Source organism: Schistocerca piceifrons, chromosome 4 (assembly GCF_021461385.2).
Source record: "Schistocerca piceifrons isolate TAMUIC-IGC-003096 chromosome 4, iqSchPice1.1, whole genome shotgun sequence".
Classification (NCBI taxonomy): Eukaryota; Metazoa; Arthropoda; class Insecta; order Orthoptera; family Acrididae; genus Schistocerca; species Schistocerca piceifrons.
The window spans coordinates 626873042-626897442 of record NC_060141.1 but is presented as its reverse complement, the minus strand read 5'-3'; the positions used below and the strand labels follow the sequence as shown (position 1 = coordinate 626897442).

The 24401-nt window shown below is 42.8% G+C and overlaps 1 protein-coding gene across 1 annotated transcript in view; it reads right to left on the bottom strand.

Moving 5' to 3' along the window:
- Nucleotides 1-24401, bottom strand: part of LOC124796073 (chondroitin sulfate proteoglycan 4) — a 543527-nt gene that overhangs the window by 136917 nt on the left and 382209 nt on the right. Inside the window, exon 11 of the mRNA XM_047260159.1 lies at nt 23742-23853. Within this exon, the coding sequence (XP_047116115.1) occupies nt 23742-23853 (112 nt within the window). The remainder of the gene's footprint in view (nt 1-23741; nt 23854-24401) is intronic.

The window sequence follows — 24401 nt, the reverse complement described above, 5'->3', positions numbered from 1 at the left end:
TTCCCTCATACGGTGGGACTGATGACCCCGTTGTTTGGTGCCCTCCTCCAAATCAACCAACCAAACAACATTTTTGGGAACATGAAGTCCATGAATAACTGCAGATGTCCACCAAGTAGCCTAACATAGCCATTTCCAGTCAACAGTCGGGGAAGATGTGCGTCTTTTGGTTGATCCAGTGCAGATCGATAGCCAATACCTCAATCAAGTTCAGTTGCCATCTTTCATTAACTGGCGACACTGTACAGAATTTGATCATTTCGCATATTTTTATGTGCGATCAGAAATTCTCTAGCTGTGAAGTGCAGAACCCTATACAGATTTGGTTTCTAAATAAAACTTCATTAAGTAATTGCATATTATTTAACAAGTAACGACACTGATTATGAATTATTTGTTTAAATTTTGTATTGATGTTTAATAATGTTTTCAGTAAATGTCATAAACGAAAACCTTTAAGCTGCTAGTGCATTTAACAACCCATGCATTTCTGTTTTAGCATTTTTCTTATATTTTGTTGGTTGGTTTTGGTTTACTGCGTTTTATTACCGGCGTTGTAACAGAGTCGCAATTTCTGGTGGGTTTTTAGTGTGTGAACTGTGTGAGACACAGTGTTCTCGAGGAGAATGTTCATGGAGGGTTAACGGTGATGGTACTTTCCATTGTGCTAAACTGTAAGTAAATGTAGATGAGAAATCAGAGTAGGATAAAAAGAGAAGTAGAAAGAGAGCATCAATAAAGATCATGGAGGAGTCAAGCAGTGAAGAGTGGGCAACACTTCCGCTAGAATATGTATGTGTGCGGAAGGAGAGGCACAAAGTAATCGGTTACCATCTCATTAGTTTTTATTACTCTTGAATATCTAGATTTCTGCTATAAATTGCCATCTTCAGTGCATTTGATTTGCCATCCAACAAACTCGCGGCAGTACATGTTCAAATGTGTCTGAAATGTTATGGGACTTAACTGCCAAGGTCATCAGTCCCTAAGCTTACACACTACTTAACCTAAATGATCCCAAGGACAAACACACATACCCATGCCCGAGGGAGGACTCGAACCTCCGCCAGGATCAGCCGGCAGTACATGTCACCATATGATCTTAGTTGTGAATAGTGTTTCCTTCTGCCTAAACACTTGCAAGATCGTATGGTGAGATGAACTGCCGCAAGTTCGTTGGATTCTAACTGAAATGCACTGAGGATAGCTATTTATAGTCGATATCAAATATGCAAGAGTAATAAAATTTAAGGGGGTTGCTGTGTGCTTCTCTTTCCTTATAGTCTACGGTCGCTGTGCACAACAGTTCCTTACGGAATCCAAGTTGGTTAAGGCAGTTGTGAGCGAGCGAGAAGGTGTTTTGGTACGGGGAAAATAGCAGAAGTTGCAGAAGAGAGGTTCGAAGACTGGTGATGCCACTAAATATGGACACACAAGTGAAAGCTGGATTCTTCAATCAGGAAGACGACACTAGGTGAGGTCTTACCACACTTAATGATACTCAAGTGAGTGAGCCCAGTTTGTCATCGGAAAAACCAGTTGGAGACAAGATAAATTGCTCTGTGGTATTGCGAAAATGAGTCAAGATGCAAGAAAGTACAATATATAGCTACTGGCGCAGAGTAAAGCAGCGAAAGGCATGTTTGTTAAGCAGGAGATGCGGTTGGTGCTAATTCGGTCCCAAGATTTTACTCTCGAAAGCTACAGACCAACAAGAAGCATGTGCTTGCCGGACGCTGTGGACAGGACATTGAAACCTTTAGAAGTATTTTTGAAATGTTATAGTTTTCTCAGAATCAAGACAAAGATATAGATAGGCAACGGGAGCCGAACAGAACTTTACTGGGCCTCGACGTCATCTCAAATGGGTGCCATAGTAACCGATTCCGTTCACGAGGTGCGGGACATTTTTGGCAATATCAACGGAACAGATGTACCTAGAACAACTATCAATGTAATAATGGCAGTCTGTTCACATGAGCAAGCGAGACCAAGACTTTTGGGTAAAATCATTTAAATTCGATCTCCGAATCGTCGAAATCACAATAATGGAAGGAGTTCTTAGGTGTAATAATGGATGGCTTACACAGGTAGACACACGGAAGAACCTCTCAACGACCGTGGCGCCAATTAAATGAACATGCTGGGGCACGATGATACGAGGGAACTATTGTTAGAAGAGAACAAGACTACCAGAATGTGAGACTTGTTATCACTAATTACCATTTTTTAGAAAGGGTTATGTTGGAGGTCACTCAGGGCAATGGTACTCTGATTTCCAGCACACTGCATGTTGCAACTCAGAGATACACTGAGAATAATAGTTGACTAATGACAGGACTAAAGAAAACGAAGACTAAAGGTGCAATAGTAAGAAAAATTGCCTGTCTGAACCAAAAGTGCGGCTGGAGTTCATGTGCCATTCACAAATTAGAATCGAACTTTTTGGTGATACCGAAGCTCTTAGTTAACCTTATTTATTGTTCGGATTTACTGAGGGAATGTCAGCTGACCCTGCTTTTTGAACATGGTGACATAGTACCGCAAAGATAGTCTATACACATTCTTTTTAAGGAGTCTGTGTTTATACACTCCTGGAAATTGAAATAAGAACACCGTGAATTCATTGTCCCAGGAAGGGGAAACTTTATTGACACATTCCTGGGGTCAGATACATCACATGATCACACTGACAGAACCACAGGCACATAGACACAGGCAACAGAGCATGCACAATGTCGGCACTAGTACAGTGTATATCCACCTTTCGCATCAATGCAGGCTGCTATTCTCCCATGGAGACGATCGTAGAGATGCTGGATGTAGTCCTGTGGAACGGCTTGCCATGCCATTTCCACCTGGCGCCTCAGTTGGACCAGCGTTCGTGCTGGACGTGCAGACCGCGTGAGACGACGCTTCATCCAGTCCCAAACATGCTCAATGGGGGACAGATCCGGAGATCTTGCTGGCCAGGGTAGTTGACTTACACCTTCTAGAGCACGTTGGGTGGCACGGGATACATGCGGACGTGCATTGTCCTGTTGGAACAGCAAGTTCCCTTGCCGGTCTAGGAATGGTAGAACGATGGGTTCGATGACGGTTTGGATGCACCGTGCACTATTCAGTGTCCCCTCGACGATCACCAGTGGTGTACGGCCAGTGTAAGAGATCGCTCCCCACACCATGATGCCGGGTGTTGGCCCTGTGTGCCTCGGTCGTATGTAGTCCTGATTGTGGCGCTCACCTGCACGGCGCCAAACACGCATACGACCATCATTGGCACCAAGGCAGAAGGGACTCTCATCGCTGAAGACGACACGTCTCCATTCGTCCCTCCATTCACGCCTGTCGCGACACCACTGGAGGGGGCTGCACGATGTTGGGGCGTGAGCGGAAGACGGCCTAACGGTGTGCGGGACCGTAGCCCAGCTTCATGGAGACGGTTGCGAATGGTCCTCGCCGATACCCCAGGAGCAACAGTGTCCCTAATTTGCTGGGAAGTGGCGGTGCGGTCCCCTACGGCACTGCGTAGGATCCTACGGTCTTGGCGTGTATCCGTGCGTCGCTGCGGTCCGGTCCCAGGTCGACGGGCACGTGCACCTTCCGCCGACCACTGGCGACAACATCGATGTACTGTGGAGACCTCACGCCCCACGTGTTGAGCAATTCGGCGGTACGTCCACTCGGCCTCCCGCATGCCCACTATACGCCCTCGCTCAAAGTCCGTCAACTGCACATACGGTTCACGTCCACGCCGTCGCGGCATGCTACCAGTGTTAAAGACCGCGATGGAGCTCCGTATGCCACGGCAAACTGGCTGACACTGACGGCGGCGGTGCACAAATGCTGCGCAGCTAGCGCCATTCGACGGCCAACACCGCGGTTCCTGGTGTGTCCGCTGTGCCGTGCGTGTGATCATTGCTTGTACAGCCCTCTCGCAGTGTCCGGAGCAAGTATGGTGGGTCTGACACACCGGTGTCAATGTGTTCTTTTTTCCATTTCCAGGAGTGTATGTTTGGAATCTGAAAGTTATAATGCAAGACCTCAGAGTTTTGAGGAGAGTCAACAGGCATATATTGCAAGAGATTAGTCTCAAATGGAAGGTGTACAGTACTTAAATTCAAAATTAGATAAAAAGATATAGGCAACTAAAATATCAGATCGCTGGAAAAGGAGAAGTTATACGAAAACCATTCGACAGTCTTTTCAGTGAAAATGGGCACGATAAAGAAATGTCGGTCTGATTTAAGGTGAAAGAATAATTGAAGTTTTTGTGCACCCATGCGCGATTACTCCGGGATACAAACAGAAGGCATTGAGGAGGTGCAGGCAGTGCTTGGCCAAGGAGTAATCGAACCCGCAATTTCAACCTACGACAGCCTGTTATTAAGAAACCGATACACCTGAAAACGTGGAAGAATCGTTACAAAAATTCCATGGCGTACAGCTGATCTACAGATGAGCTACTGGGAGCTAGAGTCGGACCCTTCATTCAGACAGTATACTACCCTCCTTGTTTTTGGCCTGTGCTGTCAACTGAAGTGACTCACCTTTTGGCCCAACATTTCTTCTTCAGCATTGATTCGCAGTTTAGTAGTGTGCTTTGATGAGTCGTTATGGAAGCGGATGATGCAGTACATTAACAATAAATTAATAGCAAAGAATTCTTGGTTAGAGCACAACCAAGTAGTAAGTAGATTGCTCCGCATACTTTAGGAACACAGTGGTCACCCATTCAAGTGCTAGCCCAGCCGCCAGCGCTTAACTTCGGTGATCTGACGGGAACCCGTGATACAGCTGCGTCAAGGCCGTTGGCGTTCCACATTGGTATAACGACATCAATAAAGTGACCCTAGACTGGGTGTCGGTTCCTTCAAACAGTATTAAAAATTCAATAAGTGGAAAGACGTTTGTCTAACTTCTGAAACTGACCCCAATTTTTAACAATATTCTATGTAAGCTCATACATGAACATATGCAATAAAGCTGTTTTCGTGATTGATGAAACACAGAGAAAGGGAAATTTCTATTTGCGAATGTTTAACAACACTACACTAACGAAAGGGCGAGTTGTTATGTAATCTGAAGGTGGAGGGGGAAGAAAAAAAGAAAGGGCAGAAATTATTTAATTATTGTTTGCAGCCGCATCAGGACTTTATGCGGAATCCGGTCTGCCGAGCGCTGACACGCGGGGTGCACTCAGCCCTTGTGAGGCAAACTGAGGAGCTACTTGATTGAGAAGTAGGGGCTCCGGTCCCGGAAACTGAAATACGGCCCGGAAAGTGGTGTGCTGACCACATGCCCCTCCATATACGCGTCCATTGACGCCTGTGGGCTGAGGATGACACGGCGGTCAGTCGGTACCTTTGGGCCTTCATGGCCTCTTCGGGAGGAGAGTTACCATCATGAAACAGATTCGTCTCAGTATCTGAGTTCATGGGGAGTGATCTGATCCCAGTTGTCCCTTCTGATGCGGATAATCTTGACAGCCAAAACGTTTGACAAGCTCAGTTGGCGTCTTCCAAGTCAATAATTTACGGCACCTAGGACGGAAAATAATCAGTAGAACGACTTGTAATACAGAATTAATAATAATTATAGCTGTAACAAAATAAATGTTTTACACAAGGAAGAGTACTTTCTGTGGCCCATTCAACATTCAATTAAGGAAAATATTAGTGAACCGTTTTACATGGAGTGCTGGCCTGTACCTTACCGAAACACGTCGCTAGTATGGAGAGAGCAGAAATTTTTAGAGGCTTTCTAGATGTGGATTTGGAAAAGAACTGATTGTCTTGAAATGGAGAGATAGAATGAGGAATTAGGTGTGTTACACACAGTGACTGGAGAAAGATCAACACTGGAAACAACAGTCCAACAAATTGCCTCAAACGATTGATGGGCAAAAGGCTGTATCATAAAGGATGCACTCAAAGGAAGAAGAAGATATCAGCTAATAGAGAATATCAAGAAAAATACTCCATACACAGCTAAGGAAAGTATGGTAGAAAACCGGGAAGAATGGAGCATGTTGATCAGCTTTGTAGATGGAAAACATCGTGGTCAATCACAAAAAAACGTTTGTTTAAGACAAAAGCACTCATTTAGAATGTAAGACAAAATCAAAGTACTTTACTTAATTTGCACTATCCGCCGGCATATAAAAACACTCAAACCACTTTTTAAAATAGTGGATACACATTTCATATTACTTGTGTATGTTGCTGTAATGTGTTCATTATAGACTGCACATGGTATGCACTATTTACAGTTGCACTGTACACTATATAAATTATGCATACACTTAAATTCGCATTGACTTCAGAAGTTTTTACTTTGAAAAAATCATTTGATACGTCCAGTACTGACACTGATTTTCTGATGGTACTAATAAATCGTAAAGGGCTGGTATCAATACTAGTTATCGAAACAGAGAAATCGATAATTACACATATCAGTAGCATAATAAAACCCCTACACCTGCAGGAGCACACATACGTCACTATCTTCTCGGTCGAAGAACGCACGAAGTACAAGCTTAACTCCTCAACATATATATTTATTCTACGTGGTGATGATTAATCCGATATTAATACTCTCACTGAAATTCTGTAGTGAAGCGTAGAAAAGTTTTTTTCAGTCTTCCACAGTACTTCATTACCGGCAGAGTTACCGGTCGATTCATCTGAGAATTGAAGTTGCGAGAGCTCAGTTAGTGGGGCATTAGTGTCAAGATAGCCGGCCGCGGTGGCCGTGCGGTTCTAGGCGCTCCAGTCCGGAGCCGCGCTGCTGCGACGGTCGCAGGTTCGAATCCTGCCTCGGGCATGGGTGTGTGTGATGTCCTTAGGTTAGTTAGGTTTAAGTAGTTCTAAGTTCTAGGGAACTAATGACCACAGCAGTTTAGTCCCATAGTGCTCAGAGCCAGTGTCAAGATATACAGTGTGTAAAGGGTATAAGTGGAAATATTTCCCTTGTTGGCTGATGACGATGTACTGAACAATATTACATCAGTATTTACGCCTACTTCAGGCTGATACTTCTAGGTATTACCGGTCGCGTGCTTTTAGGTAGGTTAGTTCCTAAAAGTATATATGGCGAGAGCAAGCCATTAATGTTTCTTTTCTCCTTGGCAACATATGAGGAAGTGTAGACAGGTGGACGCAAAACAATCAGTTAGTCTATACTGACATGTGTAGTGAACTTAGTGATGCAATATGACCGTGCAGAAAACATCAGGTCGTAAAATTTGTCGGAAGACAGTTCGACACTGAGAAAAAACAACAAACACATTGATATGTGTGTGTATTAAGGAACCACATATAAATACATTTGCAGTGATTCATGTTATACACAATAAGTAAATTCCATGCGGCCACCCTTTGATTGAAATTTGTTACCTTGATCGGAAGGAAAATATCAACCTGGGTAACGGTCTCCAGTGAAAGACTGGGAATGGTGTTTATTATGGTACGTCCCTGGAAAGCCTGAAGGCCGGCTTAGGTAATGCTGGTGCATATGCGCCCTAGGACCGCCAGACGCAGCCAGATTAACCCATTCTCAACAATTTTTGCTACGAAGCCTATGAGATATCAGTTCTTATGGAACCATAGCGGCTATGGTAATTTTGAGTCTATTTGTAAACACCGAACGGATGTGAGTCAGTAGCTGAAAGTGTTGCTTTCGTATTAAGGGTAATAGTTGTGGTATCCACACGTCAGCTGTCCCGGGAAATTCACCAGGGAGGAGCAAGAAAAACGTCGGAGTAGCAGGGAGCCGAGAGATCAATGTGAGCACACATCTATGGTTGTTTATGAGGCAACCAGTCAAAATATGGGAGAGGCCAAAATGTGCGTCGACGTTCTTTGCTTTTTTTAAAATTCGTTTTCTGATTGTTTTGATACGGCCTGCCACGATTTGCTCTCCAGCGCTAAGCTCTTCAAAGTGATACAGGAGTTGAAATGTGCGGTGCTAAGCTGGTAGGGTAGACCGGAGGATCTGTGGGTGATAAGTGCGACGAGGTACATAAAGGCAGCGGGGTGTACGCTGCTAGAAGGAAGAGGCTAGGAGTTCTACGTAGAGTGGCTGAAAGCGGAGAGACGCCGTCAGTGTGACTCAAACTACAGTTCTGATGAGAACTTGTAGTTAGTTTATGGGTGGGATGAAGGAAGTTTTTCGAATAAGGACTGGAAGATACACAGTTTTCTGTTAAAGTGACTAGTTTCCAGGGAGTACCTGTGCGTTACTAAGGGTGTTACTGAGACTTAGCAAAGTTCTAGCAACTACTTGAGGCAGGATACGAAGCTCGAAACTGCTGACGGTTACTCTAATAGTGTAACTCGAGACTTAAGTTTAATAACAGAGTTTCACTGTCAATCAATACTGAGATGATATTATTAGTATTTGGTAGTTCCTATCTTTAGAATTATTTCCAAGTATTTTGTGCTGACGTTGCAGATCAGTGTGTTAACTCTTATTAATTTGTTGATGACGTAAGTGAATGGAAGAATTGTTCATTTAATTCGATTTATTTTAACTTATTATCTAGCGTTGATCTCGCTATAATTTGCGCATCGTTTGAACAGATGCTGGATTTCGGGAAATGAGCATAAGAGGGATGTCTTGCGTCCCAGTTAGTGGACTATCCTTGTTTCACGGGATCACCCACCATTTTATAGTGTGACTGGTGACTCTGTGTGTGTGGTGTGTCTGTGTGACTGGTGATTATTTACAGTTATCGTTGTTGGGAGGACCCGTATTAACGGCAGCGGAGAGCGACTATCTTTATTTAGATAGCCCACTAGAAGGATGATACGTCACAAAGAGCCCCGTGAGACTAGAGACAGAAGGGTACGAATATAACGTTGGGTTCTCTATGCTTAACTTTCATTTCCTCAAAATCTTGTATCCACCCCTTTCTGTTTCGACACTGTGTTACAGACTTCTCTATTTCGTCAAAGCCGGCTTATCCAAAGTATACACACGACCTAACACACCACTAAAAGCCATTAAAACTCCTCTTTTGTCAACCACTCTCACAAATATTCACGCTTTCAAAAGGAAATTTAAGTTCCGGCACACCGTGAAAATGTCATGCCCTCAATTTCAACACCCTGAAATAGAAGCGAAAGATCATGGAATATACGTATTATACAGTAACATTGTTAATCTGTCACTTTATTTCTGCTTCCAGAGATCTTTGGTTCTGAAATCATTACCCTCCTAAAATGTGCTATTACCAACAAGAAAGTAATGACCACGTCCTAAGGGTGGACAAAACCTGCATAAACTATCAAGTATTGTGCCTATAGGGATACGAGAGTTCCTTAAATTCACCCTGCCACATTGGATATATTTTTTTTAATGCGCCAGCAGTTTTGGTTGCTGGTAACAGAGACCTAACGGCATAATTCATCCAAGTAAATAAACCAAATAAAATAAAATAATTAATGTTACAGATGTATTAACCCTAATGGCGTTCGAACTAAAGATATTCGTTTATGCCTCAACTGCATCTTCGCTAACAGAAAATTTAGAAGCAGCTTGTTTTATGGCGACAAAAAGCCAATAGATTGGCTAGGATGGGGGCAACAACTCCATTTATTGGACCGGAACCGGTCCTGACAATCATCAAGGCTACGATCAAATTGGAACTACGCAACTGGCTTAGGAAACAGCACGTAGTATATTGGACCAAGGTCTATAAACAAAAACATGGTAAGGTAATAATGCCCAAGCCATTTTTTAAAAGAAGCTCTGTAATCCTAGGATTTAAAAGGAAAGAGATCAACTCATGACTGGACTGATGACCGGCCATGGGAATTTCAAAAAAACACCTACAGACAATGGGTATAACGGAAGAGGACCCTAAATGTACGGTCTATGATGAGGGTGAAGAAACTGCATCACACATAATCTTCGAATGCATAGCACTGGAGAGTAAAAGATACAGAATCTTCGGGACAACTAGACCTGAAGAAATTGTGTCTAACAAAAAACTGGTAGAGGGACTCCTTGCACTATTTAAGGGCACTGCTTGGCTTTACTAGATATACAGGGAGCGATACCGCACAATAAACCTAGTTTCGGTGCGGGCAGTGGCGGGTCAGACCTAAGCTGTTTTAGCTTCCCTGTTAAAATTAATCAATCAATCAATGACAGCAACAAAAGCGGTGCAGTGGCACCAGTACAGAAATTCTTTATTGCAGCATAACCTACACATCATCAGCAAACCTGCGTAATAATGTTAAGCAGCGTTTGGAGCAGGGGTGCTCATCCCGTAGATAGCGATCGACCAGTCGATCACCATGGCTTTATGAGCCCATCTATCAAATCCTTTGACCGAGATATGTTTAGATGAGCTGTTTTGTAAAATACCTATTTGTGGAAAATGAGTGTTCCTCACAGCATTTGTAGGCTGTAAGTCTAACAATAGTGTGTCCGTCTCTTCCCACAAGGGCTGTCGGAAAATATCAATATATTCCAAATGATATCGATATAGAGAAGCGATTTCCCCTTGCAAGGTATATCGGTATGCAGGTATTGAAATGGCAATATCGTGCGCCGATAATTTCATTTTATAATATTTCTTTCGCAGTTTACGGTAAATATTCGAAATTGTACTTTTGAAACTGTAGAAGACCATAATTTTACTTTCACTGTGTGAAAGAATATTACTACCTTTTGAGCTTTCATCACGTCCAGTCTTTCTCTTTGACTATATGAAGCAAGTATAATTGGCACAAAGAAGAAGTCCGACTTCACTGGGGCGTGGCGGTGTGTATGGAATAACAAGAATTCCGACGTGGAAAAATAGTACACCAGCTGTGTTAAAAAACAATTTTTAACAGAACTAGTATGCTATTTCTTCCTCTTCAGCATTCTTCTAAAACAGTTACTGAAAATAATGAACAAAAGTCTAAGTGACAAGACAGGTCTTTGTGGTGGGCAGAGACGTGTGAGGGGGAAATGTTGACGCAATCGGCGCTCGGCGCTAGTAACAGAAACTGCACGCAATTTTGACATTACAGTTGCTAGGTCGCCAGCTTTTGCAGAAATGAAAAAAACAGGGAAGTCGGCAAGAATTATTCCGGACAAATCTGATAAGTGACGAAACCGAATGATGGGCCCATTCGAAACCTCTTATTGTCCCACTTCCATGCAGCTACCACTGTTAGCACAGTAGGTTTCGCCAAGCGTGAATTTCCACCGTTTTCGTTTCTGTTCTTGCTCCAAGAAGGATAGGCAAGCTGTTAACTTGTTGATGTACAGAATATCTACACTACTGGCCATTAAAATTGCTACACCAAGAAGAAATGCAGATGATAAACGGGTACTCATTGGACAAATATATTATACTAGAACTGACATGTATTACATTTTCACGCAAATTGGGTGCACAGATCCTGACAAATCAGTACCCAGAACAACCACCACTGGCAGTAATAACGGACTTGATACGCCTGGGCATTGAGTCAAACAGAGCTTGGATGGCGTGTACAGGTACAGCTGCCCATGCAGCTTCAACACGATACCACAGTTCATCAAGAGTAGTGACTGGTGTATTGTGACGAGCCAGTTGCTCGGCCACCACTGACCAAAAGTTTTCAATTGGTGAGAGATCTGGAGATTGTGCTGGCCAGGGCAGCAGCCAAACATTTTCTGTATCCAGAAAGGCCCGTACAGGACCTGCAACATGCAGTCGTGCATTATGCTGCTGAAATGTAGGATTTCGCAGGGATCGAATGAAGGATAGAGCCACGGGTCGTAACACATCTGAAATGACCACCCACTGTTCAAAGTGCCGTCAGTGCGAACAAGAGGTGACCGAGACGTGTAACCAATGGCACCCCATCATCAGGATGCTGTAAACAGAACCTGGATTCATCCGAAAAAATGACGTTTTTCCATTCGTGCACCCAGGTTCGTCGTCGAGTATACCATCGCAGGCGCTCCTGTCTGTGATGCAGCGTCAAGGGTATTCTCCGAGCTGATAGTCCAAGCTGTTGCAAACGTCGTCGAACTGTTCGTGCAGATGGTTGTTGTCAAGCAAACGTCTCCATCTGTTGACTCAGGGATCGAGACGTGGCTGGACGATCCGTTACAGCCATGCGGATAAGATGCCTGTCATCTCGACTGCTAGTGATTCGAGGCCGTTGGGATCCAGCACGGCGTTCCGTATTACCACCCTGAACCCACCGATTCCATATTCTGCTAACAGTCATTGGATCTCGACCAACGCGAGCAACAATGTCGCTATACGATAAACCGCAATCGCGATAGACCACAATCCGACCTTTATCAAAGTCGGAAACGTGATGGTACTCATTTCTCCTTCTTACACGAGGCATGACAACAACGTTTCAGCAGGCAACGCCGGTCAACTGCTGTTTGTGTATGAGAAATCGGTTGGAAACTTTCCTCGTGTCCGCACATTGTAGGTGTCGCCACCGGCGCCAACCTTGTGTGAAAGCTCTGAAAAGCTAATCATTTGCATATCACAGCATCTTCTTCCTGTCGGTTAAATTCCGCGTCCGTAGCACGTCATCTTCGTCGTGTAGCAATTTTAATGGCTAGTTATGTAATAATAAATCAATACTTCAATATGTATCTCTAAAGTATATTTGTAATGCCCAGCTGATATTTTTATAGGCCAATACATGGATATTTTTGTCGTTTACATATCGACTAAAGGATACCTTGCTTAGATAAATCTACGTCAGATGATAATATTATTTTAAATGTCGATATATCGTACTCCCGATATTTTTAAAAATATCTGTTTTTCACCGCCTTTAACGCTCGCTCCCAGCAACAGTGTTTCCTCCGACATGGTGAGGTTTCTATTGGCGAACGGTAACTTGGCGCGTTGCGATTGGGAGTTGAGGTGACCGGGGAGAGGGCTCATGGTTTGCTGCGGGACTTGACCTTTGGACACAACATTTACAGAAATTAAATATGAAATATTTAAGTTAAATACAGTCAGAACTCTCAGATCAACAAACGACGTTTCATGAAGAAGATGCAAAGAAGTGTACGGCCAACTTGAAAACAGCGAATACAGAGTTTGAAAGCAGATTTTCAGATATCAAGGCAACAGAATCTGTTCTAGCTTTCATAGCTCAAATTTTTCAAAAACTCGATGTGGAACACATTTCAAGGAAAATGAATGCTCTTTTCTCTTGTAGTGAAACTGAACTTTGAAACGAAATAATGACGTTTCTTTAAACTCAGAATACTATGAAGATAGCTTTTCCAAATTAGCAAGTGTAAAAACCTACCCTACCATTATGAAAGGGGCATCGTAAGTTTTATCAGTTTTTGGATCAACTTACCTATGAGAGACAACAGCGTTTTCAATGATGAACACAGTTCAAATGGTTCAAAGCGCTATGGGACTTAACATCTGAGGTCATCAGTCCCCTAGAATTTAGAACTACTTAAACCTAACTAACCTAAGGACATCACACATCCATGCCCGAGGCAGGATTCGAACCTGCGATCGTAGCTATCTCAGACTGTATCGCCTAGAACCGTTCGACCACACCGGCCGGCATGTACACAGTAAAACTGGATTATAATAAATTTGGCAATGATATGCAAAGCCAAGTATCTCATCAAATTTTTCACTGTTTATGATGATATATATATATATACGAGGGTTATTCCAAAAGTAAGGTCCGATTGATTGCCAAATTGAAACCACAGTGAACATCAGAAATGTTTTACTTGTAACAATTAGCTACACCTTTCAGCTACTTCTCTACGTAGTCGCCGTTCTGACTTAGACTTTTGTCATAGCGTTGTACCAACTTTTCAATAGCCTCATCATAGAAGGCAGCCGCCAGTGCTTTCCGCCAATTCTCCGCGCTGGCCTACACCTCGTTGTCTGTGTCAAAATGTTGTCTTCAAAGACAGCGGTTCATGTGACCAGAGATGAAACTCAGGGGGAGACAATTGCGGACTGTATTGTGGGTAATCTAACATTTCCATTTGAAAACGATGCAGGAGCATCTTCACTGCCCCTGCAGAATGCGGCTGAGAATTGTCGTGAAGACGAAACAGCACGACAGTTATGTAATGTTGGCTGCATAGCTTCAGGCGAAATTTCTCACCAGGCCCTCGTACTTGGCGGCAGACACTATTTTCTAGACATCTTTACGCACTCACTGCGAGCTCAGAAATGAGAAGAGCGACGTGATGCTAACTGGGGTTATACTAGAGACACTACCCAACATTCAGACCCTAATTCAACCTGGAAGATTACACAACTTAGTAACAGAGCTAGACCAACAAAAAATTAAAATCTTAGCGTTACAAGAAACTAGATTCACGGATGAAAATACAATAGACTATGGAAACTATCGCATCTTCAAGAGCAAGACTGACAAACGAATTGCCAATGGTACGCCACTCCTGGGCATGGCATTTGCGGTGCACAGAAATATATTAGGCTCAATTAGAGAGGTCTCTTCCATAAATAATCGCCTCATGACCATGCGTATCCAGTGCGCCAACAAGAAATACACATTGATAAATGTTCATGCACCCACAAACATAGACAACAAAAAACGCCAACTACAAACTGAAAAATTCTGGACTAAACTTGAAGATGTCATGGCCAAAATTCCTCGGGATGATATCAAAATCTTAATGGGAGATTTCAATGCACAAATTGGCAGAGAGAAAGAACACCAAAAAACTGTAGGAAAATATCCAGCACACAGATTCACCAACAGAAACGGACTGAGATTTATTGAACTATACCAACAAAATAATCTAAAAATAATGTCTACATCTTTGAGAAAAAAACCTAGAAAACAAAAGACCTGGAGGTCCCCCATACAAGAGATCGGCGAATATCAGATTGACCACATTGCCATCTCCTATTTCGTACAGAAAGAGATCCATGATGTCCAAGTCCGCAGAGGGGCGAACATTGACTCAGACCACTACTTAACACGCATTAAAGTGAAATTCACCCCAAAAAAATTCTATCCGAAGAAAACACACATGATGAAATTTGACACACGAACAATCAAAGAAACCAATCTGAAGGAGGAGTGGGAAAAGGAACCAGCTGACTCTTGGGAAAAATTTCGAACAAAAATTACAAAGAAGGCAAAAGAACTGATCCCATTGAAAAAGAACACAAAACACCCCTGGTGGGACTCTGGATGTGAAAAAGCGCTGGAAGAAAGAAAGAAAGCCTTTCTGAAGTATAACAGTAAAAAAATCCCCAGAAAATCTAGATCACTTCCACAACACCAGAAGACAAGTGGCAAAAACAATCAGACAAGTGAAGAGGAAGTACCTCAAGGAACAGTGTGAGTCTATTGAAGAAAATTTCCGTAACTATAATGTACGAGACTTCTATAAGACCTTTGCCGGGAGAATCAATGGATACGGCTCACGAAATCTATGTTTCAGAAAACCAGATGGAAAACTAGCGCGCACAACTCGGGAAAATTGTAAGGAGCTGGCAAGATACTTTTCCGGACTCCTCAATTGCCCTGAACCTTCTTCAAGATTCCCTCAAGAAACTGCTATCTACACAAACCCAGAATCCCCACCACCTACACTAGAGGAGATCCAAAGACATATTCATAGACTGAAAAACAACAAGGCAGCCGGAGAAGATAATATCACTGCAGAACTACTTAAAAATCTTGGACCAAATTCCCTCAAAGAACTCACTCAAATCATCACAGACATTTGGCAGACAGAAAAACTACCAGAAGATTGGAAATGCGCCCTAATTCATCCACTGCATAAAAAGGGAGACATGGCAGATATAAACAACTATCGAGGAATCTCCCTTCTCCACGTCACTTATAAAATCCTCTCAGCTTGTCTTCTTCAACGAACACAAGAACAACTCGAACACAGTATTGGTGAATACCAAGCTGGCTTTCGCCCTCACCGATCCTGTGCAGAACAAATTTTCAATTTGAAGACAACACTAAAATACAAAGCAGTCAGAAACAGTCCGAGCATTTGTTCCTTTGTTGATTTCGCAAAGGCTTATGATTCAATCGATAGGCCATTTCTCTTTATTATCCTTGAGGAGCTAGGACTCGATCCGAAAACCCTAAACCTTATCAAAGAAACGCTCACAAACACAACTTCTAAAATAAAATTCCTGGGTGAAATATCAGAGCCCTTCCTGATCAAAGCCGGCGTCAGACAAGGTGACGGCTTGTCTCCACTCCTCTTCAACCTTGTCTTAGACAAAGTCATCCGAGAATGGGAAAAAGAACTGAAGAATCAAAATTACTGGAAGCCTATACAACTAGGAAGATCTAAAGATGGTATTAAAATTTCATGCTTGGCATTTGCAGATGACGTGGCCATTCTAGCAGAAAACGAGACCACAGCAATTAAACAGATAGACATTCTCAAAGAATGCGCTGAAAAAGTTGGGCTACAAATTTCCTTCCAAAAAACCAAATTCATCTGCTCAAAATTTGAAACTCAAAAACTGACTACAAAATATGGACAAATTGAGAGAGTTCCATTCTTTGAATACTTAGGCGAGGTCCTAGAACCCACAGGGGGAGAGAAAACTGCACAAAAAGTTCGACTGCAAAAACTGAAAAAAGCATACTGGAAAACCCACAACATCTACAATAAAAAGTGTCTCTCCATTCACTCAAAAATACGACACTACAATACAGTAATCAAGCCCGAAGCACTATATGCCAGCGAAACACTCACACTCCATAGAAAAGGCGACCTGGAAGGCATCCTGAAAGAGGAAAGCAAAATTATCAGATAGATTCTTGGCCCAAAAAGAACGGAAGATGGATACAGGTTACAGTCTCGGAAAACTACAGAAAAATTATCTAACCTCGCCGCAGACATCCGGAAAAGAAGACTAAAATTTTACGGTCATATCCACAGACTCCCAACACCCAGACTCTCCCACAAAATTTTAATATACATTGAAAAATTGAAAACCATACCCTGGATACAAGAAACCAAAACAGATCTAGCAAATGCACAAATAAATTCTTCAGAAGTTATAAACAGAAATGTATACAGGCAAAAAATCAATAGTTGGAAAGTACAACCCGAGAATGAAGTTTGCAAGAGACAGGGGACAAAATGGACAGAGGAAAGAAAGAGAATTCATGGGGAAAGAATGAGAGAAGTTTGGAGAATTAAAAAATCGAATCGGAAAAGCTTTGCGTGATCCGTATGGGTCCAATCGCACATAATAATAATATATATAATATCTTGAAAATTGAGTAGTAGGCTTACAACTGTTCATGGAGAGAAAATTGTCTTTTATATATATATATATATATATATATATATATATATATATATATATATTGTAATTAAAATGTTTAAATTTAGCTACGGTATTGTTTTGCGCTTAAACGTTTGTAGTAGATATGAAGCCTAAAAAAGTTTCAGCACCCCTGGTCTAGAGTGTCGCATTTCTCGACTACACACTCAGTTCCGTGACCAAAATGGACGACTAGAGGCGGTTTTCATGGCGCCGTACACGATCTTCTCGACACAAGGTGTCTTCAGCGTGTGTGCCGTGTTTATAGTATGGCTATTACCGGGATGCTTACGCACCAGCGGCGGTAACTTGATTACCGCAAAAGCGCGCGGCGAAGCCGTGAGTACGCGCGCCCGATCCATTAGGTTAAGTGCGTCCTGCATAAGGTGGGCCAACGCACCGCCCTGCTGGCCACTCCGAACGCGTCGGTAATTAGTTACCCAGGGGGCCACGGGTAGGATGGGGCCAGAGGGGGGGGGGGGAGGGGGGAGGGGACAGGACAGGACAGTCTGACAAGGCTCCCTGTTCTCTCCCTACAGGTGTCCGCAGCGCGGCGGAAAAGAACCAAAGGCCGCTCTTTATTCGCTTCGTGTTTACGCCGAGCGAGCTGCCCCAACAAAGAACGCGAAGGGTCACAACGGTGTAGACAAACAGCTTTCTAAGGGGCACCCTCGTGGTGGAGGCTTCAGTTTGGATGCTAATATATAATGCCAAGGTTCCGACAATGATTATCAATTATCGCTGTAGCTGAAAAATATCTTTGTAACGAAAGGACAGATTTTGAAATTAATGTCGCCCTTACGTGATAACCGTACTACTGTACAGTGCCCTTACTTCTGGCGGTGTTATACTAAGAGATATTGTTTTCAAACACTAACGATGGAGGAAATCATCGTCATCAGGAGTTTCGCCGGCAGGAAGAAAAGACGTGAATGCGGATGTCTTCATTAGAACATGCGATAATGTTGCGGTTAAGTTTCAAATCCGTTACAAGCCTCGAGGGGTGGGAGGATGTGAAGCTGTTGGAGATTTGGTTTCTTAACTGGTCCCTAAATACTAATGTAGAGTAATGTGTAGTGTTCTGGTACGAAGTTTCTGTCCTCCCACTCTCATTCACAACATTGATAAAAACTACTACTCATGTTCCCATAAAAAAAACCACACACACACACACACACACACACACACACACACACACACACACAGAGAGAGAGAGAGAGAGAGAGAGAGAGAGACAGAGAGACAGAGAGAGAGCAATGCAAACAAATGGAAACTCGCCTTCACAATACGTGTCCTACACGGAGATTAAGGATTATCCCATTAGCTCCCATGTTCACAGACAAATAAAAAATGACTATGCATTGTTTTGGAGATTTCATACTCTATATTCTCGGGATTGAACATCTCATGGGAAAGAATATAGTTATGACTTGTTTTTATGATCTTCATCGCCATCAACTTCACGGGTTAGGCCAGCAGATCTTTTTCCTGCCCATCACTCCACCACCTTCTCGCTCTTCCCAATCGTTCTTACTGGACCCATTACGAAACCATTTTTATTTCCAAATGGAGTCACTGTTTTGCATGCCAACTTCTTGCATAATACACCAAACACGCCCACTGCAAAACAGTGTACAAATGAAGTTACTATGATGCAATATGCGTGCTATTGCCTTTAAATTAGATATGATTTAAGCTTTTTACGTCATTCCGAAGGATAACAGCCTTGCAGCAGTGGATACACCGGTTCCCGTGAGATCAGCGAAGTTACGCGCTGTTGGGCGCGGCCGGCACTTGGATAGGTGACCATCCAACCGCCATGCAATGATGCCATTTTTCGAGGTGCACTCAGCCTCGTGATGCGAATTGAGGAGCTACTCGACCGAATAGTGGCGGCTTCGCTCAAGAATACCATCATAACGACCGGGAGAGCGGTGTGCTGACCCCACGCCCCTCCTATCTGCATCCTATTTAAGGATGACACGGCGGTCGGATGGTCCCGGTAAGCCACTCGTGGCCTGAAGACGGAGTGCTACAGTATATCATTCAGATAAACTATTTTTGCAATGCATTACTAGTATATATGAATGTATTGAAGGTACGAGACTCCATTTTATACGGTAAAAACAGTCTGTTCCAAGGTCAGAAATTTACAGTAACGAAAGAGATCATTTACAACGAAACTCGAATCAGACTGCAAATATTGGAAGAATATTTATTTTGCCTTCTTCATTTAATGGTTCTTTAAAAATATGTATAAAAATTATTATTATTAACTACATTGATCCACATGAATACGGCAATTTCCGCCCAGAAATTATTGTGCCAGTATTGAAGGTGAAATTGAAAGAATGCAGCAGTAACGAAACGCATCTTTGGTAAAATTCAGGTAATAAGTTATACAACTGAATTAAAAAAACAGTCCTTATTTTAATCACTTTGTGGAATCGATAAAGTAGTAAACATTTGTGATATCTGTAAAGTCGTATCTTCAGAAATCCCAGATATTCAAATGCACTGTAAAGTATACGAATACGTTGCGAGACATATGATGCATGGATTGTATGGTGCACTTAATCAAAAATCTTTGTGTAGGAGAGATGGCAAATGCATGTAAAGTTCCTAAAGATTTGTTTGAAATCAGACAACAATCAGTTAATGGATATCCATTGTACAGATAGCATGATAATGGTGTTAGCGTTAATGTCTGAGCACAAACCCTTGACAATGGTTACGCTATACTGTACAATCCATATTTACTTACTAAATTTGATTGTCATATGAATATTCAAGTTTGCACTACAGTTGAAAGAGTTAAATATGCGAATCGTGGAAGAAGGGCAACAGACAGCTTCCATATCCAGATTTCCAAAAAGCATTTGACGCAAGGTCTACTGCAGACTGTTATTTAAGGTACGGTCATATAGAACAGGTTCCGAGACATGTGACTGGCTCAAAGACTTCGTACGTCATACAAGCCGATACGTTGTCCTCGACGGCGAGTGTCATCGGAGACAAGGGAATCGTCAGGAATGCCACAGATAAGTGTTACAGCACCGGTGTTACCTTTCCGTTCAAGTAAATGATCTGTCGGCGAGGGTAAGCAGCAATCTTCGGTTGTTTGCTGGTGATACTGTGGTGTACGGCAAGGGGCCGTCGGTAAGTGACTGTATGAGGACACAAGAAGCCTTAGAAAAAAATTTCTAGTTGATGTGATAAGTGGCAGCTGACTCTGAATGTAGAAGAATGTAAGTTAATGCAGATGAGTAGGGAAAACAAACCAGTTGTGTTCGAATACAGCATTAGTAGTGGGCTTTTTGACACAGTCACGTTGATGAAATATCTAGGCATAACGTTGCAAAACGATTTGAAAAACAACGAGCACATAGGGGCAGTGGTGGTTAAGGCGACTGGCCGATTTCGGTTTATTGGAAGAATTTAGGAAAGTGTGGTTCATCTGTAAAGGAGACCGCATACGGGCCGCTACTGCGACCCACTCCTCTGTATCGCTAATTTGGGACCTGCGCCCGGTAGGATCGAAGGAAGACATCGAAGCAATTCAGAAGTGGGCATACATACATACAGTACATTAATCCTTGTTCCATAGATCATGAATACGACATTTCGTAATGATGAGGAACGAGTCACTTTAACGTAAGTTTTCTTTACACAAAATAATTAATTAATTAATTTTTTTTACAGTTACTACTTCATATCTAAGAATTCGTCTATTGAGTAGAAGGAGTTTTCATTCAGAAATTCTTTTAATTTTCTTTTAAATGTTGGTTGGCTATGTGTCAGACTTTCAGTACTATTTGCCAAATGACCAAAGATTATTGTGGCAGCATAGTTCACCCCTTTCTGTGCCAAAGTGAGATTTAATCCAGAATAGTGAATATCATCCTTTCTTCCAGTGTTGTAGCTATGCACTTCGCTGTTATTTTTGAAGTGGGATGGGTAATTAATGACAAATTTCATAAGTGAATATATGTATTGCGAAGGTACTGTGAATATCCCGAGTTCCTTACATAAATGTCTGCAAGGTGATTTTGGGTTGGCTCCAGCTTTTATTCTGATTACACGCTTTTGTGCAATGAATACTTTCTCTCTTAATGACGACTTGCCCCAAAATATAACGTCATATGAAAGCAGTGAATGAAAATAGGCAAAGTAGGCTAATTTACAGATATGTTTAACACCAAAATTTGCAATAACCCTAATAGCATAAGTAGCTGAACCTAACCGTTTCAGCAGATCATCGATGTGTTTCTTCCAATTCAAGTTCTCATCAATGCACACACCCAGAAATTTTGAGTATTCTACATTAGCAACAGACTTCCGTTCATAGTTTATATTTATCAATGGTGTTATGCCGTTTACTATACAGAATTGTATAAACTTCGTTTTCTCAAAATTTAGTGAGAGTCCATCTGCAGAGCTGCTAGATTTGTTACCGGTAAGTACTTAAAACACACAAGTATTACGGAGATACTTTGGAAAGTCAGACGGAAATCCGTGGAGCGAAGGTGGCGTTCTTTTCGAGGAACGTTACTGCGTAAATTTAGAGAACACACATCTGAAGCTGACTGCAGACGGATTGTTCTACCGCCAACCTACATTTCACTCAAGGGCAACGAAGATCAGATTAATCACGGTTCGTACGGAGGAATACAGACAGTCGTTTTCTCCTATCTGCATTTACGAATGGAACAGGAAAGGAAATGACTAGTACATCTACATCTACATGATTACTCTGCAGTTCACATTTAAGTGCTTGGCAGAGGGTTCATCGAACCACAATCATACTATCCCTCCACCATTCCACTCCCCAACAGCGCGGGGGAAAAACGAACACCTAAACCTTTCTGTTCGAGCTCTGATTTCTCATATTTTATTTTGATGAACATTCCTACCTGTGTAGGTTGGGCTCAACAAAATATTTTCGCATTCGGAAGAAAAAGTTGGTGACTGAAATTTCGTAAGTAGATCTCGCCGCGACGAAAAACGTCTTTGCTTTAATGACTTCCATCCCAACTCGCATATCATATCTGCCACACTCTCTCCCCCATTACGTGATAATACAAAACGAGCTGCCCTTTTTTGAACCCTTTCGATGTCCTCCGTCAATCCCACCTGGTAAGGCTCCCACACCGCGCAGCAATTTTCTAACAGAGGACGAACGAGTGTAGTGTAAGCTGTCTCTTTAGTGGACTTGTTGCATCTTCTAAGTGTCCTGCCAATGAAACGCAACCTTTGGCTCGCCTTCCCCACAATATTATCTATGTGGTCTTTCCAACTGAAGTTGTTTGTAATTTTAACACCGAGGTACTTAGTTGTATTGACAGCCTTGAGAATTGTACTATTTATCGAGTAATCGAATTCCAGCGTATTTCTTTTGGAACTCATGTGGATCACCTCACACTTTTCGTTATTTAGCGTCAACTGTCACCTGCCACACCATACAGAAATCTTTTCTAAATGGTTTTGCAACTGATACTGGTCTTCGGATGACCTTACTAGACGGTAAATTACAGCATCATCTGCGAACAACCTAAGAGAACTGCTCAGATTGTCACCCAGGTCATTTATATAGATCAGGAACTGCAGACGTCCCAGGACGGAATTACATTCTCGTGGAGACATATGACCTTAAATTTACCTTCGATAAGGATAGAAGCTGAATAATGAATTACAATTTGTGCTACAGGTGGGACTTGCACCCAGGTCGCCTTCTTACTAGGCGGATGTGCTAACCACTACACCTCCGTAGCATCGTGGCTACCACAGCTGCACAGACAATCCTAGTACAATGCCCTCCTGAAGTTTGTGTTAGGGAGGGCGCTAGAGTGTAGTAGTCTGTGCAGCTGTGGTGGCACCAGTGCTATGGTGTTATAGTGGTTAGCACTTTTGCCTAGCAGGTAGGAGACCTGTTATTCAAGCGCCAGCTGTGGTACAAATTTTAATTCATTCTTCAGCTTCTAATCTTACCGAAGATAAACTGAGGTTTTAGGAAGTCTTTTCTCAAGGTGCCTGGCTGGAGTGTAGCACTGTATGGAAATGAAATGTGAACGGTAAGTAGTTTAGACAAGAAAGGAGTAGAAGCTTTTAAATTGTGGGGCAACAGAAGATTGGAGACCGAGTAAGTAATCATGACGTACTGAATGTAATCGGCGAGAAAAGAGTTCTGTGGCACAGCTTGACTAAAAGAAGGAATTGTTTTGTAGGAAATATACTTGGGCACGAAGAAATCGCCAGTTCGGTAATTGAGGGAAGTATGAGAGGAAACCAAGGCTGAACACGATGAGTAGGTACAAATGGATGTAGGCTGCATTAGTTATTCAAAGATGGAGAGCGTTGCGCAGGGTAGAGTAGTGTGAAGAGATACACCAGTCTTTGGACTGAAGACGGCAACAACAACAGAGTGAGCGCGCGTCGTACGCAGAGCACTGACCTGGAGGCGCTCCAGCGTGGCGCGAACCTCCGCTCGCGTCTTGACGGACGGCACGTGCACCAGTGAGAGGGAGCCCATCAGCGGCTCGCAGCCCGGCGCAGTCACGCGGAACCTGGACACACAGAGACAGCACAGCTCTGAGACGCTTGAGCGGATGTATTGCAGAATCACAAGCATTCCTTTACAACTGACCCCCCCCCCCCCCCGTCGCCCCCCAGATTTACTGATAAGATGGTCCAGTGAACAGCCCGTCAAAAACTGAAAGATCAAGCGTGAAAACAGGAAGAAGGTGTACTGCAGTGTGGAAAAGAATCTAAATATAATCGGTGAACGGTCCAAGCTAAAGATGTGCACCATCAAGCACACTTCAATAGCCACGGTATCGTGGTTTTGTGGCCATGGTGTTGAACTGCGCTGCGGAAGGTTTTATTTTTTCAGAAAATTATGAATCAGCCGCCCGTTATGAATGAGATTTTCACTCTACAACGGTGTGTGCGCCGATATGAAATTTCCTGGCAGATTAAAGCTCTGCGCGGGACCGAGACTCAAACTCGGGACCTTTGCCTTGCGGGAAAGTGCTCTAAGTTGTTTTTTTTTTTTTTTTACCTGATTTTATTCGTTGTTGTTCGTCGCGGACGTCCCAGTTTACAGTTGAACCGT